The 17,996-nt window shown below is 41.4% G+C and overlaps 1 protein-coding gene across 2 annotated transcripts in view; it reads right to left on the bottom strand.

The window, feature by feature from the left end:
• The window catches only part of sh3pxd2aa (SH3 and PX domains 2Aa), a 134,962-nt gene that overhangs the window by 51,192 nt on the left and 65,774 nt on the right, over window positions 1-17,996 (bottom strand). Inside the window, exons 6-7 of one of the 2 annotated variants that reach the window (XM_086176724.1) lie at window positions 8,264-8,289; window positions 791-835 (exon numbers count right to left, since the gene is read on the bottom strand). In XM_086176724.1, coding sequence (XP_086032850.1) covers window positions 791-835; window positions 8,264-8,289 — 71 coding nt within the window. The remainder of the gene's footprint in view (window positions 1-790; window positions 836-8,263; window positions 8,290-17,996) is intronic. The other variant, XM_086176725.1, reaches the window with a different exon arrangement.

The following is a 17,996-nucleotide window of genomic DNA, read 5'->3' as shown; positions in this document are numbered from 1 at the left end:
CTTTACCTTCATAATCCTTTATGAGTTGATCTAAAAAATTAAAATCTAAACCATCCCTTTACATCAAAATGAGTTTCTTCTCATCTTTCAGTGAGATCATTTCAACATCAGAAACAGCTACTGCCAGTACACTGCACTACATATTCTATTCCTCACTATGTCCTGATTGTCGCTGAGGGATATATTTATACTGTAACACTACCAGCTATTAGCCATTGAAGTAAACCTTAGTGACATTTGCATATCTAGTTTCTTGAGACCTATTGCAGGTATTCTCCTCCAACTGTGCCCCTTTATTCTAAATAGTTCCTTTTTGGAGCCATTATTTTCATGTAATTGAGCCTCTCCTCGTCATTTGTCACAAAAACAAAATTTCATAGCAAAGAAAAGTTCCAGTCGCCATAGGTTGGAGTTTTTCACGTTCATGTTGTCTCAGATGAGTTTGCAAGTTGTGCTTTGTGGGCTTGGCTTAAGCCTGTTTGCCACCTGAAGATTTAGGATTAAGGTTTTAGCCCTTCTGGCCCTGGGTGCAGCTGCTCTGTGGACCTGTAGGTCCACAGAGCTTGAGGGAATGCTCACACTAGCGATGGACTGTTTGAATTTGAGCAGATGGCTTAAGAAGAAGGTGATGACACAACATAAAAGAGACACAGATGCAGAGGTAAATCTGAGGTGTGAAAAGAAATTAACTTCAAAAAAAGAATAAACGGAATGCAGCTAGAGGGTCAGTATCCTACAAGCACAACAGGATTAGTATATTCAATATGTTGACGTAGACACACAATGCTACCTGAGGCCTCTTTCCTTGGGCTGTCTGTAAAGCCGTACATCCAAACTGCAAGTGTGGAAGAGAGAGAGAGGAGAAAAAGAAAAAAGAAAGATTATTTAGTTTGACAGCATGCAGGAGAAAGGTAAACCGTCATCTCAACTAATGCTTGGCAAACAAGTCCTTTGAGTTTCTTTGGGGCCAAACCATCTGGGAATGATATTCCACAGATGCAGGGAGCAGAGGTAAATATGTGTTCTTAAGCTCACCGAACTGAGTCAAGTGTATCTGAGGGCATGAAAAAATCATATGAAGAAGCCCAGGTTTTTATACTGTATAGATCAAACACAACCCCATAGTATCCCTCAGAATCAATAATATTTCTCTCCAATGATCCCCGACCTGCTACCTCCTGCTTTCCTTTGGCCTCCACCTCCTGGAATGCCTGAGAGGGGCGTCAGCCATTTCTCTAATCCTAACTCCTGTAACCTTATTCTCTGTATCTTCTTCTCTCATACTAAGTAACTTCATGTTGTCATGTCCAAAAATTTTATCTTTGATCTTGCTCCAGGCATCCTGCATGGCACTTTCAACCTTGGCATCCTTCTACCAAAATATTCGTTATCCCTCCTCTGCACATGTACAAACAATCTACATTTGGCCTCTCTGACCTTACTTCAGAAATATCTAACATGCACTGTCCCTATGATGAACTTATTCCTGATCCTGTCCATCCTTGTCTTTCCCAAGAAGAACCTCAACATGTTCATCTCTGCTACCTCTGGCTCTCCACTCTGTCTTTTCTTCAACGCCACTGTACTGTAAAACCATACAAGACAAGACAATCTTGTACACTTTTTTTTCATTCTGGCTGGTACTGTTATATTGCACATTACCCCTGACACTTTTTTCCACCCATTCCAGCCGGCTTGCACACATTTATTAACTTCTTCTCGAAACTCTCCATTGCTCTGGACAGGTATTTCACATCCTCCACCTTCTTTATCTCTGCTGCCTGTATCCTTGCTGTTCCACTTGCGTCCCTCTCATTCACACACATGAATTCCTCTACTTTTCTGGTCTGTCTCTCTAGATTCTCTTCCTGCCCTCACTATAGATTACAATGTCATTTGCAAACATCACAGGGAATAGCTGCCTGACCCCATCTGTCAGTCTACCCATCATCATAGCAAACAAGAATTTGCCATTTAGTGGATGCATAACGCAACCCCAGCCAATTTGCCCACATAGTCTTCTTCTTTACTTTCTTTCGAGGTGACACACAAAGTACTTTTCTAGCTTCCCTCCTGATCACATACGCAGCAATCGTTTTGTCATCTTAAAGCTCCCCAAGCCTGTCTTACCTCCTCCCTGAAAACCACATAACACTCCTCATTTTTCAACTTTCATCCAGTAAATCCTCTGCTCTGTCCTTGTCCTCTTCTTCATCCTTGCCAAGAGTTATCCTACAAACTTACCATTTTCTGCTGTCTGGCTACACCGTCACCTACCACTACATTGCAGTCTACTTCAGATCACATCATCCATACATGACATAGTCAACCTTTTTGCTCTTACCTCCACTTTTATAAGTTACTCCATGATCCTGCCTCTTCTGGAAGAAAATATTCATAACAGCTATTTCAATCATCTTTGCAAAATCTACAATCCTCTGTCTCTGCCTCTGTTCTGATCCTGGATACCAACATGCCCATCATGTCGTCATTACCTTTAGTGACTGCACCAAGATGTCCGTTGAAGACTGCTCCAATTGCCATTCTCTCAACCTCGAGGAATATTCTTTTTTCCTTCTCCCTTAACTGACATCCCACCTGCGGAGCTGAACCACTAACAACACTGAGCATCATTCCTTCAATTTCTAGCTTCACACTCTATCTGACACTCTTTTTACCTGCAGAGAACCTTTAATCCTACTCCTAAAGTTCTAGCCTTGCTAGACACATCACATCAAAATTCCTCCTCTGCATCATGTCATCAAACTCTCTCATCTGACATGTCATAGTCCCAACTTTCAAAGTTCTTACATTCAGTTCAAGACTCTTTCATGTTCTCTCTCTGCTTACGTACACACCTCCCTCCTTCCTTTTCCCATAGCAGCCCAATTTCCACTGGTGCCCATTCAGTTATTGGCACCGAGAGTTGGGTTGTGCAGGCCTCTTCTCCTTGCACATGTAAAGTCTACTGCCACTTAAATTGCACTCATCCTTGCACCTGCACTTTGTGAGCACACCAAGTTGCACTCAAACATCTTAATGCGCACAAGCTGGATATGGTGGCCATACAGCATCACTGGTCTCACCACTGTCTTGTACACCTTTCCTTTCACTCTGGCTGATAGTATTCTATCGCATAGTACCCCTGACACTTTTCTCCACCCATTCCAACCTGCTTGAACCCGTCTCTTCACTTCTTCGCCACACTCTCCGTTGCACCTGACTGTTGACCCCAAGTACCTGAAATCCTCCAACTTCTTGATCTCCACTCCCTGTAGCCTCACAGTTCCACCTGAGTTCCTCTAATTCACACAAATATAATCTGTCTTGCTGCAGCTAACTTTCATTCCTCTCCTTTTCAGAGCATACCTCCACCTCTCTAGATTTTCCTCCACCTGTTGTCTGCTCTCACTACAGATCACAATGTCATCCGCAAACATCATGGTCCATGGATATTTCTGTCTAACCACATCTGTCAGCCTGTCCATCACCACTGCAGAGAACGGGCTAAGAGCTGATCCCTGGTGGAGTCTAACCTGCACCTCGAACTTCTCTGTTATGCTTCAGCACACCGCACCACTGTCTCACAGCTAGCATACATGTCCTACACCACTCTAACATACTTCTCTGCCACTACAGATTTCCTCATACCATACCAGAGTTCCTCTCTTGGCAACCTGTCATATTTGTAGGTCTACAAAAACACAATGCAGCTCCCTCTGATCTTCTCTGTACTTCTCTATTAGCATTTTCAAAGCAAATACTGCATCTGTAGTACACTTTCTAGGCATGAAGCCAATATGCTATTCGCAAACGCTGACTCTGCTCTCAGTCAAGTCTTCCATTACTCTTTCCCATAACTTCATTGTATGCCTCATCAAATTTATCCCTCTATATTTACCGCAATTCTGCACATCGTACTTTGTCTTAAAAATGGGAATAATCACACTTTGTCTGCATTTTTCGGGCATCTTCTTCCTCTCTAAGATGCTGTTGAATAATCTAGTCAGAAACTCTACTGCTGCCTCTCCTAGACACTTCCACACCTCCAATCAGGTATCATCAGGACCCACTTCCTTTCAACTCTTCATTCTCTTCAATGTCTTCCTCAATTCACTTTTACTAATCTCTGCTTCTTTGTGGTCTAAAATTGTCACCTCTTCTACCCTTGCCTGTCTTTCATTTTCCACATTCATCAGCTCTTCAAAGTACTCTTTCCATCCTCCCACCACTCTTCTAGCAATCTGTTAATACATTTTCTTCTCTATCCTTAATCACCCAGACATGTTGTACACCCTGTCCAGCTTTATCTCTGTTTCGCCAACCTGTATAGATCATTCTCTCCCTCCTTACTGTCCTTACGTTGTATCTCCCTGTACACTGTCTGCTCTCTTCAGTCCTCTCAGTACCCCACTTCTTTGCTAACCGCTTTCTCTGTATGTGCTCCTGCACTTCCTCGTTCCACCACCAAGTCTCCTTATCTACTTTCCTTCCAGATGAGACACCAAGTACTTTCCTCCCTGTCTCCCTAATAACACTATCTGTTGTTGTCCAATCATCCGGAAAGCTCTCCCTGACCACCCAGAGCCTCTTTTAACTTCACCCTAAAAGCCATACAATACTCGTCCCTTTTCAGTTTCCACCACTTTGTCCTCTGCCCTGCCTTTGTCCTCTTGATCTTCCTTGTCACCAGAGTCATCCTACAAACTAGCATCCTATGCTGTCTGGCTACACTTCCACCTACAACTACTTTGCAGTCGGGTTACCTCATCTAAACAAGATGTAGTCTACCTGCATGCTCCTACCTCCAGTCTTATAAATTACCCTATGTTCCTGTCTTTCCTGGAAAAAAGATGTTCACTACAACCATTTCCAATTTTTTTCAAAATCTACCACCATCTGTCCCTCTGCGTTCCTATCCTGTATACCAAATCTGCCCATCAATTCTTCATCCCCTCTATTGCCTTCACCTACATGCCTATTTAAGTCTGCACCAATTACCACTCTCTCATCTCTGGGTATATTCTGCATCACTTCTTCTAGTTAATTTCAGAGCTTCTCCTTCGCCTCGAACTCACATCCTACCTGCGGGGCATAGCCACTAATAACATTGAGCATCACACCGTCAATTTCCAAACTAGAAAGACTAATAAAGAGGAGGCAGAGAACAGGATTAGATGGAGAAAACAGACTCCCTGTGGTGACTCCTTAAGGGACTAATGATGACAATGCATGTAAATATTAGCCCACATCCCTAAAAAAATTCCTTAATTCTATTCTCTGTAAGTATCATCAAGCCCCCATCAAAAATTCAATGTGTTGGAGTAACATTTTGAAAGTCTGGAAGAGCAGCAGGAGTTGATTGTTGTTGGCTGGGTGCTAAACAGGACATGAGCCTTCTCAAATGGAGTGCATCCTGCTCAAATCTGAGATACATTGCCTGCAAAGGCAACAATCAGCGTCCAGTTTGCAGTCTCCTCTTATTCTACTGTTATAGCAACATGTAGAGATGTGAATGTAGCTTATACTGCCATCTTCAGACAAAGCTTTGATTTGCATAGCCTTGTCCTTTGACCCACGGCAATGTTATTGTGTAGCGGAGGGGTCTGGTTGAATGTCAAAGCTACAAAATGATCAAATCAATCTAATTTCATCTAGCCATATTTTGAAAGACTTCACAAGCCTCACAAGAGAATCACAAGACTTTTAGTCATATCATTTTTTCATCATTTAAGTAGCCATGGGTTTGACGTTAGTTGAAGAACACCTGACAAATCCTTACTCTATGGACCCAGGACATGACAGGAAGTTCAAACACCTTAGGTACAATATGACGCAGCATGTATTTTAAGATTGATGGCTGGCCAAATAAATGTGTGCGTGGATGATTTAACTTTATTTTGGCTGTCCATTGTTAATGCTAGAAACAACATCCCAGTTTCACCAAATGAATTATCCATCCATTATCTTTTTTATGCTGGAGCTCATCGCAGCTAATTGGTGGAGATGTAGGGTGAATCCTGGTGCAGTCAATCACAGGGCCTCATATGAGACAAATAACCATCCACTCTCTCATCCACACAGGAGGGCAATTTTTCCAATTCACCTTCAGCATGGTTTTGGACTGTGGGCGGAAAACCTGGTGGAAGCCCCTTCAAACTCCACACAGAAAAGCTCTCTGCGAGAATTGAACCAGGGTCCTTCATGTTACGAGGCAAAAGTGCCAACCACACCAATTACCTCTGTCCAATAAGCAACATACAAAGTCGCAATCCTCTTCCCAAAAATACAAAAGGCTACAAAAACCTGGCAGCTCCAAATTTACCACTCTCTCTTACCAGTATATTCGCTTACCCTCCTCTGTACATGTCCAAACCATCTCAGTCAGGCCCCTCTGACCTTCTCTCCAAAATATCTGACATGTGCTGTCCCTAAGATGGAATAATTCCTTGTCCTATTGCCCTTGTCACTTCCAAAGAGAACCTCAATATTTTTATCTGTGTTACCTCCAGCTCTGTCTCCCGTCTTTCCATCAATGACACTGTCTCTAAACCCTACACCACAGCTGGTCTCACCGCCATCTTGTACATCTTTCCTTTTATTCTGGCTGACACTCTTTTTTTGTACATTACAACTGACAGACACTCTCCTCCACTCATTCCTACCGGCTTGAATGCATTTCTTCAGCTCTTTTCCACAAGTTCCAAGTTGCTCTGAACTGTTGACCCTAAGTACTTAAATCCTTCACCTTCTTTATCACTATTGCCTGTAACATCACCGTTCCACTTTCATTCACGCACGTGTAGTCAGTCCTCTCCTTTCAAGGGCATACCTCAAACTTTCGAGATTTTCCACCACCTGGTCCCTCCCTGCTCTCACTACAGATCATGTCATCTGCAAGCATTTTAGTCCACGGTGATTCTGATCCGCACATTAAGTATCCAACATTGACAAAAATAGCCTTTAAGACAACAGCTGGGCCCAAAATAATCACACATTACTCCAAATCGTGAGGCATCACCGGGTTAGTTCAGTAGCAAAATGGCAGTTATGATACATATTAATAAACATTATGTTTCAAAGACTGAAGCAACACAGAGGAAATAAAACAGAGCAACAGTGGAGGAAAAAAAAAAGAAAATATATTGAATATACCAGTAGATGTAATTGAATTTGTAATGAGCTTTCATTGGGGCTGGAACAGACCGATTTTTCTTGGTGTATAATACCATTTCTGTGTTTATAGTCCAAAAATTGTCTCACCAGAATTTTGTTTAATAAAGTGGAACTGTGTGGTGAATGTGGAATCTATCAACTACTGAAATTTGCACAAACACCACTAAAACAAATTCCAAGCTCCAGACACTTAAAGCCAATTAAATACCAAGACAGAGGCATACAAATGACTTGGGTAATTCTCTCCATTTTTCACAATTTCCTGTTTTTTTTTCTCGCAAAAACCATAAGAGGTGTGAGTGATGTCTTCCCATCAACCAATCTTTAGAATATAGGTTTCAGAGATGCATGCTTCAGTGACTCACATGTGCCAGTGCTTTTGTTAAGCAGCTATACTGCATGTAATTCCCTCTAAGAGCCATACAGTACCAACGAGGACTAACAAGGCTCATACCCTTTGACTGCATCAAATTACTGAATAGTCCTTCGGGTAAAAACGGCAGTTTTGCTATGGTTTATTGAATTGAATTAACATGCTGGATAAAGTGAATACGGGCTTATTTTATAGCCTTGAGTTTATTTGAAAGAACATCAAAAAAGGACTGACAGGAATGATTCAAAGTCTGTTGCAGAACATGTTTTATCATAACGTTGAAAGTATTTCTTCATTCTTCTTTTTCTTCAATGTCTTACTACTTTAGTAACTAGAATGTCCTGCTATGAAGGTCACCTGCAGATCCTGTTTCTTTAGCTCTAACTTCTATCTCTGTTGTCAGAATGGAAGGATGGTGCTTCTTTTTACAGGATGCTCTACTTTACTGAAGAATATGAGGCGATTCTGAAAGCCCATCCTTGTCTTCAAAACACATCTAGAGACAGAGTGGGAGAGCCTGACATCTGTCTGAGCCCAACCAAAAAGAGAAACAATGGAAAACATAATATCTGTGTCTGGTGGCAGGATAAGTCAAAAGAGAGTATGACATTTGTCATGTAGATTTAATGAGTATACACACTGATAACAAGAGCAGAGTGAAGTGAAATGAGATTAGCATCAAGGAATGAGAGAAAGCGAAAACAGGTGACTTACCCGACTTACGCTTCGAGCCATAGTCTCTGAGGAAAAAGCAACACAAGAGGGACATGGTTAGTGACAGGAGACGGTGCTCTGGACACAACAAAGATGCAGTCACAAGGTCCTGGCACTCCTGCATCCACATAAAAATGCACGCAAGCAATGAGCTTAAGAACTCTAAGTTATGCAAATGTTGAGAAAGAGAGGAGGGTGAGGGATGGAGTGAAAGTGGTACTGGAATGACTTTGGCTGGTACCCCGTACACCCTGCAACGGATACAATTAGTCATGTGACTCCCGAGCGGCACGACAATCCTCTTCCTCCTACCCTGCCTACAGTCTAAGGCCTTTCAGAAGACTACCTCAAATCACATTTGAAATAAAGATCAGTTTAAAATGCAATTACACCACAATGATAAACTACAGGCCCTGGAAGATTTTGTCTTTGAGCATGGCAGCCTACTCCATTGTTAGAAGAGGCTGTTGGATTTGCGTGGTGGCCTGAGTTAACGTATGGTTGACATAGAAGACGTGATTTCAGAATATGCCATTTGTTGAAATGCTGACGAGGCAATATGAGCATTTTTCCTCCCTTTGTATCTCAGTCATTCCCCAAGATTTATTTCATTTGAGAAATCAGAAACCAGGTTTCTGTCACATAGAGATACTTCACTTTTTTGTGACATAAAATTTTGAAGATGTTGATTGTAGAATATCTTTTCCATTATCATGGATTGTTTTGAGACAGCTGAATTCCAGGACCAGATGCAAAGGAAACTTGGAAGATACCACATGAGGAGCACCTCTGAAAACATCAGACCGCAGAAAATGTTCTTGTTTGCTGTCATAAAGTTGGCAAAATCTTGCCAATGGCATGAACGCAAGAAGAAGCAGAATGGCAAGCAAAAACCGGCAAATACCCCAAAATGAACTTTTTCTGAATGTTTCTCTTGGGTTAACCAAGGTCTAATCTAAAACATCAACCTCAATTTCTGCCAAGTTGATGTTTCTGTCAGACACAAGCTGACCAACCAAACTCAACAGTGCCAGAATAGGATGTCGTGATAGCTGAGTGTCCATACTGTCTGCTGTCAGCTATGGAGTCTTTTAAAATGGTCTTTTAAATACTATTGGGAGTCTTTTAAAAGTTAATGAAAGCCTTAGATCTTACTGTGGCAGCACTCAAGCTAATAAAGGGGTACATTCATACACAAGACTGGCAGTCCCATAACAACATTGAAACAGTGTTGCTGTACACCATGATGAGAAATATCACAACTAAGATTAACTGTTGTCAGATTGTAGGAATCAGTGACTGCCTCTGGCGAATATGATCAGATACCTGCCAACAAATCCGACTAAGTGGCAGCCCTCATCCACAGCCAGCATTCACAGAGACCTGGCTACAGGTGAACATACCAGACAGAGCCATAGATCTGCTTAGCTTCATGCTGATACGCGCGGATAGGGGGAGGCGGAGCGGCAAGAAGAGAGGACGGCTTGCCGTCAAAAAGAAATGGTACAACCCCGGCAAAATCATTGGGTTAAGGTTAGGCGGAAGGCAGTAGGACTTAACCACGACTACCTCCCCCGTGAGTTTTCACACTCCACCCTGGTGCTCATTTACGTTCCCCCATCTGTGTCCGCAGCCAGGACCGATGACGTCATCCACTTGGTGGTCACGGACCTGCAGACATGCCACCCCAGCTCTCACCCTGGTCAGCAGGGACTTCAACCACGTCCCCTTCGCTCCCGTTTGCGCCACCTTCACTCAATACTTAGACTGTGCAACAAGAGGAAATAAAACCCTGGACATCTTGTGTGCCATCGTGAGGTATGCATACAACTCTTCCACTCTCTCCCCTCTGGGCAACTCAGACCATAACCTGGTACTACTGGACACTGCCTACACACCGGTGGTGAAACGGCAGCACCAGGTCTGTCAAGATCTGGTCCAAAGCCACAGAGGAGGCATTGCAGGAGTGCTTCAATGTCACCAACTGGAGCCTTTTTGAAAGGGACTTTGGTGACAACATCGAGGGATTCTCCCATTGCATAACAGACTACATCAAATTCTGCAAAGGACAACACAGTCCCGTCAAAAAAGGTCTGTTGTTTCAATAACGATAAGCCATGGATCAACAAGGACATCACAGGCCTTCTTAACAAGAAGAAGAGAGCCTTCATGGCTAAGGGACACCAGACCCTCAGGGCCGTCCAGAAGTAGCTGAGGAAGAAACTGATGGAGACAAAACTCAACCATATGGTGAAAGTTGAGTCCATGATGGAGCAGATTAAAACTAGGAAGGTTTGGTGGGACCTTCGCCTAGAGCCGAAGGTGGCCCTGAGTTTGCTACGGAGCTTCACCTTTTCTTAAATGGGTTTGACACCCCAGTGAGCTCTGGGCTCCCACTTCCCTCCTCCTCACTCCCTCACACATCTACTGTATGCTCTGCCCCCCCCCCCCCCACCATCAACTCCGTGCCAACATATATAAACAAAGAAGAAGCTATAGACATGATGCAATCAGAATTGCAAATGAAAGCAGAAAATTGCCCAGATGTGTGAATGAGAGAGTGAACAGTTATTTGTAATGAATTTTGCCATGGGGATATACATTTTCCAAGTATATGAAGTGGGATCTATTTACAATGGACTATCTTTGCAATTTGGCGTGCAATACTTGATTCTAAATAATATATGCAATACACTTTTGTTTTATTTTAGTTTCTGAAGCATCATCCCTATCTCTGTCCTTCCTGTGTCTTTATCTCTTGGCCTTTCGTCTGTCCTCAGATGATATATTCCCCTGTTTATATTAGTCACCACAGCTGATGAATGAAGTCTTTATTCGAACCTCTTCACTAAGATCCCAGTGTGCTGGTCACTAGAAAACATTTCATTGTCATCAAAGTGGGACACAGAGATGCAGGCTTGACTGTTTGCTTATCCTGCGGAACCCAAGTCATGTTAAAAATATGATCTCTTATCATTGCTTATCGTCACATCCAGTAACATTTTGGTTTTCAAGCTAAAAAAATCATATTGTCAGCATTTTTTGCCATACGTGCCATACAACAATTATCATCAACAAGAGGAGGTAAGCGGGAAAAGATGAATGGATGGATGGATTTATGGATGTATATTAAATTATCCATTCATCCACACAGGCTATAAGGTGTCTTGAACAACTCCCAGTTGACATTGGGCAAAGGTGGTCTGTCACTTCCAGAGCCATATTTAAAGACATACTGGCATTCACTTTCTTAATCAGCTATTAGTAGGGACCAGGTGATGGCTTTTTGAGACTAATCAAATTGGTAAAAGCAGAGACCAGTAAATGGTTTGGGTTTGATAGAAAGGAACAGCTCCATGAAGAGTCCCGAGGAGCCCACTAAACTATTCATGTTGCTTGAGAAGCATGGCCCTGAAAATCTAATAATAATAATAATTTATCCTTTATTAATCCCACGTGGGGATATTGGTTCTCTGCAATGAAGCCATCATGGATGAACCATGAGCAGTAGGCTGCCAGGGGGCAAGTGAGGAGTTCAGTGTCTTGCTCAACAACACTTGGGCACACTAGGAGGAGCCAGGAATCCAACCAGGAATGTTTGGTTCCAAAGACAATTGCTCTAACTCCTGCAACACACAACCCCCTATAAACCATTCAGAAGAAATGCAGAGGTGCTCACTAAAGAGTAGGGCAATATTGAGCTGCACCATGTTCAAATTTGCATGTGTCTACCTTCTCTTGGATTAAAGTTGTGACAGCCAATCGTAAAACATTGCACAGCAAATAACTACAGTAGATGTCATCTCTCATCAGTGTTGTTGAAAGCGAGCCCAAGTTAAATTTTCTTCACTAATGTTCTTTTGGTTGTTAACATCACACATTTACAATAGGGCTTTAATACAGCCTGACTGCATTAAATCTTAACATCTGCCTACTAACAAGGAATGAAATACAACAAGGGGTACAGCCTTTGTTTCAAGATCGTGTGAGTTACAAGCTGTTCAGGATTGTGACCATTTTTATGAGGCAATTTCTTGATGCCCCAGTCCCAGTCGTTAGTGTTTCCTCTTGTTTTAGCCAAGCTACAAATATGCAACATCACGGCTATCTTTGGTATGTCCTTTTAGAGGTAAGGGAGGCATCTGTGAAGCATTAGAAAAGCAGTTGGGAAGGTGACATTGGCAAAAAGAAACATGTGATCCAGACTGGAGAAAGTTACCCAAGTCCCTAAAGCTGAAATCAGACTTCCCTTGAATGCAAGACAAGCAGCACTGTCTGCACATCCTATCCTTCACCCACAGGAAATAGGAGACACATGAGACAAAACTTTCATGTAAAGGGTGTTTCAGTGCAATCTGAAACTGTCTTCATACTCTTTCATTTAATGTTATTTGGTTGTTGTTATTTCTGTATTTTTGTGTTCATTGAAGGGACATGTTGCTTTGAGACAACTTAGTGTAAGGAAATACTCCACTGACAAGTGACGCTGATATCGATGAAACACCATCAAATAAAAATCAAAAAGTAAAATATTGCTTTATGTCCCGCTTACAGTATTTCAAAGTCCAAGTCAGCTTTATTTTCCATTTCTCCACATGCAGTAGACATACAGTGGGCTCCACAAGACGTTTCTCACAATCCCATGGATTGTAGTGACAACTGCAAGGCATAAAAATACAATTCCTTTCCTGGTAGAATAAGTCGTATCATCAACTTAAGACATGCTGTCATCACACGTTAAGTGAGACCACATTTTAACATACTGTTCACTCTCTTCATTCACAAGTAAAATGACATTCTTATGGATGATTAGACAATTGTGTTTCTATGTAATATAACACCATTCTAGTAATGTTGCACTGTTTCACATGGTTAAATTTGACCACAACTTCAGTCACATAAGAGTTAGACACTTAGTCAGAGTTTAGAACTCCATTGCAACAACTCACGACATCCAACAGCCAATCAAACACTGTCACACTTGCCAGTGGGGCTCTGGCGCCAGCTAACAGGTACCATCAGTTTCTTCAACTGTGTTTAAAGTTTTCCTTTGCTGCCCTCCTTTTCTTTTTGAGAAGAAGTGTTTCGCAAAGTGACAGGCTGGACACTGTCTTGGTTTGTGCTTAGAGCCCCAGCTTTGCAGTTGAAGACCTTTTCATCCGTCCGTCGTGCAGGCTGGGTTATTTTGTTTGTCCGTGCTCAATTGGTGATGGCGCAAACAGCCATACTGTTACTCGGGGTCTTGGAGCTCACTTCCAGTTTGCCAAACGTCCTCACATACAGCTGTGAAAGTTTGTATCTTCATGGCTGCCTCCAGTGTCAGCTCAGTTTCCCTTAGAAGCCTCTCTCTGACCTTCTTATCTTCTACCTCAAACACAATCTGTTCCTGGATCATGGAGTCCCTTAAAACGACATAGTTGCTAGTCTGCACTTTTAATTTCAGGTCAGTCAGAAAGCTGTCAAAAGTTTCATGTTGTAGCTGAGGTGAACTCAGGCTACGTCGTTGATGACAGCGTCCGTTAGGGCAGAGTATTCAACCATAATCTGCTCAGATCTGTCATGCACGTCCGATTCAGAAGTTGTCTGCAATTCTATTTGGGTCTGCTTTTGAGTCCGTTGCCCCTGCAAGCCGATCCCAGGATAAGGGACAGAAGATGGATGGAAATTACTCTTGGATTTGCCAAATATAGTGACATATTTTACAAAGGCTTTACTGCATGAGCATTTGATCAAAGTAGCTTTGTCTAACTATCAAGTCCTGACATAGTGTCAAGGCTTCACCCCCATTAAATATTAACCTAGATGACATTTACAAAATGAAGCTGTCAGTGATATTAAGACTGTTAGGACCCCACTTGCCCTGGTGTTGCAGCACACAGTTGTTTTTATCCACAACGAGGAAAAAGAGCCATCACTTCACTTGATTTTTCACCAACCATTTGGTTTGTCATCGATGCAGAAATCTCTAAATCCTACAACCCCCATGTTGCATAGTCTTGAAAAAAACATATAGTGATTAAAAGAAGATATAATTACTCTCTGTGTTTAGAAATGAACTTAAATATTTTAGAAGTCAGTAAAGGAATGGTTTTATTTATTAAGCAACATCAGAGGAGGCTGTCAGATACAGGCTAATCAACATGATGTTTACTAATAAGCATAGCTCCCAATAGTCAATGACTCTCCACAGCCTCCTGCTGCTTGGTCACACCTTGAATAAATAAACAAATTTTGAGAGAGGTGCCTTGACCTTTCATTTTCCCCACTTTTTTGTGAACTAGCCCTGACTAGCTGGTCACTGAGTCAGTGCAAAGCTGCATTCCTACATAGGGGATCTCTTACTTCTAAGTAAAGTGTCAATGTCAGTTTCCTTTTATTCAGGTTTGTTTTGACCCCTATTCCCACACTATTTACTAATCTTGTTTCAGCGTTGCAGTAATGTCACTACAGCAGCTGGTGTGGTAAGAGTGGTCATCTAGGAATTATAAGTTCCTGGTTTGGTTCCAGAGCTCCTCCCTCGGCTATCAAAGTGTTGCAGAGCAACTTGCTGAGCCCCTAACTGCTCCCCAGGCACAAGAATCAAGATTCATAATATTTAATGTCACATGCACAGTGTAGAAACATGTTTCCCTGGACACTGAAATTCCTACTTTGCTGTCTACGGTGAATTTGTATAACTCAGGCGGCTGCCCACTGGTAAGTCCATGATGAGTAGAATGCAGAGAACAATTTCCTGCAGGGGATTAATTAAGTATTTAAAACCCTGAATCGAATCCAGGCTTCTCCAAAGACACAACTACTGTATGTAGAGATTGGATCACTTTGTGATTTATACTGTTTAAATTAGACACAAGTCTTGAAAATATCATATTACGTTAAATGCACACCTAATACAACCAATTGATTTAAATACTGACAAGAGCTGAACAGCTAATGTGTGTGGTTTTTTTTTATTTTTTATTTAACTAGAAATCATTCTTCAACAAGTCAAAACGTTATCATTTTCTAACAGTAAAATTTGCATCCATTGCAGGTGCTTGTTGAAGTCCATTCAACAATGTGATGTGAAAGCTTTTGAATTCTTGTCAAAAGTTATACAAAATTCAAATACTGGAATCTTTTATTCCCCAAACGTGAAGTGCATCAGCTCAATAAAAAATCAAGCATTGTTCAGGCTCTACTGACATTATAGAGGCCATTCTGTAAACATCTGTAACAAAGGGAGAAATGCTTCATCCCAGTTGTGTAACATAGACACATGAGCGTTTATTCATTCAAAACCCTAAACCACACTTCATCATCAGGAGTGAACCTGTTTCTTTAGTCACTTGCATTGAGTCGTCCAAAAGATAATCACAAGATCACTGATCACTTCTGTCTCGAGCATTGCTTCTTAAAAAGAGGGGCGCGGTGCGATAACGAGGGAGTGGGTTAGGATTGTGACCCCAGGGAACATGCTTATGGTTTAGCATTAGCTCTACACAACACAAAACAAACCCTCAAGAGACACCATGGAAAATATTTAAAAGGGACAACAAGAAAGGTGGTGAGAGGCAGAGATAATGAGACAAACCAAATTCACCCGAAAGCTAAGACTACGGTGGGAGACAAGGGAGGCCCGCTGTGTTTACTGGGTCTAAAAATGTTATCAGCAGACAGCATGAAGACAAGTAAAGGAAAGACATTACACCCCTATTACGCTGATACGCAGCTTGAGTTTTTCTAAGCAAAAATCGGACGATCATTGGCAACAATCATTCCTCTTTGTGAAAGCAGTAAGCACTGTTATGTTCATAAATGTTAATAATGATATTCTTTATTGCAAGTTGATCTAAATTTCTTTCTTTAATGTAAATAAGGATACAATGTTGTGCAGAGGTGTACATATAACATGACCAATGATACTATTTATAATTGCAGCAGAGAGTAATGGTGGCGGTGGGGGAGGGTGCATGAGGTCACAATAGTTGATGAATATAAAACAGCTGTTGAATGGGGGTTGAGAGTAGAGGGGCACAGCCTGATGTGCTTGGGTTTAAGTGTGCACCCCCTTGTGGAGAACAACTGCAGACGTAATGAAAATGAACACACTTTTATGCCATGCCAAGTCATGAACCCCACTAGTAGTTGAAATGCAAGAATGCATAAAGAATGCTAAAATACTGTTATCTCTATCTCACTGTATGAATTTTCATATTTTGTGATATATATATAAGGCTTTTGGAAGGAAAATCCTTTTTATTTGAAATAATTACAATTTCATTACCTGTTGAGTTTTTTGGTCACATATTGCTAAATTGATTATGATTTGTTGCTAATTCATCCATGATTTTGAGACTACGCTGAGTAATTTGCAGAAAAAATAACAAATTTCAGTATAGTGATATTTCACTTTTAAACCTGGAGATATATGTTGAAGACGGTTTGTGTGTTTGTGTGGGTGTGTGCATTTATGTGTGCGTGTAAGCCTCAAAAACATGATAAATAATGAAAAAGTATGTTCTTTCATGTCTGGGCAGATATTTTACAATAGTCTGTGAAATTTGGACACATCAAAACAACTTAGCCGACACCCAAGATACATAAAACATCAATGGTGCACAGCTTCAGAAATAAGAAGCTGATTGCAGGGGAGTGAAATCAGGTCCCAGCACTGTAGTACGCTCCTCTGCCGAAGAAGGGGGGCTGTTGCTCAGCCCCTGAAAAATCTGCAAGACACTGAGTTTTGTTCGGTGCTCTGCAAGGCAAGTGGCCTCTGCTAATCAGATCACAGAAAATCCAATGAGAGGAGACATGTAGACTGTTCTCAGAGATGGCGTAGATTTATTTTTGGGAGGAAGACCAATAAGATGAGGCTTGGAAGTTGGAGAAGGGACCTTGCTTTAACTTAGCAGCATGATACAGCATGGATCGTTCAGTGAGACCTCAGGTAGCTCACGTTCTTTCTGACCCACCTCCCCTTTTGCTTGCTGCCAGAGGCGATAAATTGGACGCATTTCATGACCCTTGTGCCACATCGACATTCATCACAATAATGTCATCTTATCATAAAAGGAGGTAGAGGAGGGTTTTATTTGGACCTCGGGTGAAATCACACCCACAACGACGGAAAAATTAAAGAAAAAGAAAAATACACAACCATTGCACACCCACACAACCCGCACTCAGACCTCTTCAAATTTTAACGATTCTTTCTAATCCTTCTTCATCTTTTTGGAATGTTTCTAGTGTGAATGCTATTTTCAATCATTTTTAGACAGACCTAATTTGTGAAAGCGTTGATTTGTGCAGATGTTATGACGTCTAGAATTGTTGGCACCTTATTTTGAATTTTATGAGATTATTTTGTATTTTGCTTTTTCTGTAAATTCCTTTAAAAAAAATTGCAAATGCTATGGTAACTTCTTGTAACCTTTCAAAGTAGTATCTTGGGGAACAATTTCAATTAATTATTTGTCAATTTGTTTCTGTTAATTTTGATACAGTGATCTTTTTGGCAAAAAAAAATACATTTGTTCATCAGCATAAAAAAGAGAAAAAGAAGATTTTGAGGACATTATTAGAATAAAAAAGTTACTCCATGCAATTATCATTTAATTTCCATCCAATTTTTGAAGTAATTAAGACCTGTCACTGAGTGTATCTACCCATCTGCCCTGTGACAACAATGAAAAAGCAAAATGTTTTGAATGTCTTTGGCTTATCTCTCTTATCTTTTGTATCAGTCATATTC

This window comes from Fistularia commersonii, chromosome 29 (genome assembly GCF_037954325.1).
Source record: "Fistularia commersonii isolate RoL2024-O1a breed Wild chromosome 29, RoL_Fcom_v1.0, whole genome shotgun sequence".
NCBI classification, from domain to species: Eukaryota; Metazoa; Chordata; class Actinopteri; order Syngnathiformes; family Fistulariidae; genus Fistularia; species Fistularia commersonii.
This window is presented reverse-complemented; position numbering and strand designations above follow the sequence as displayed.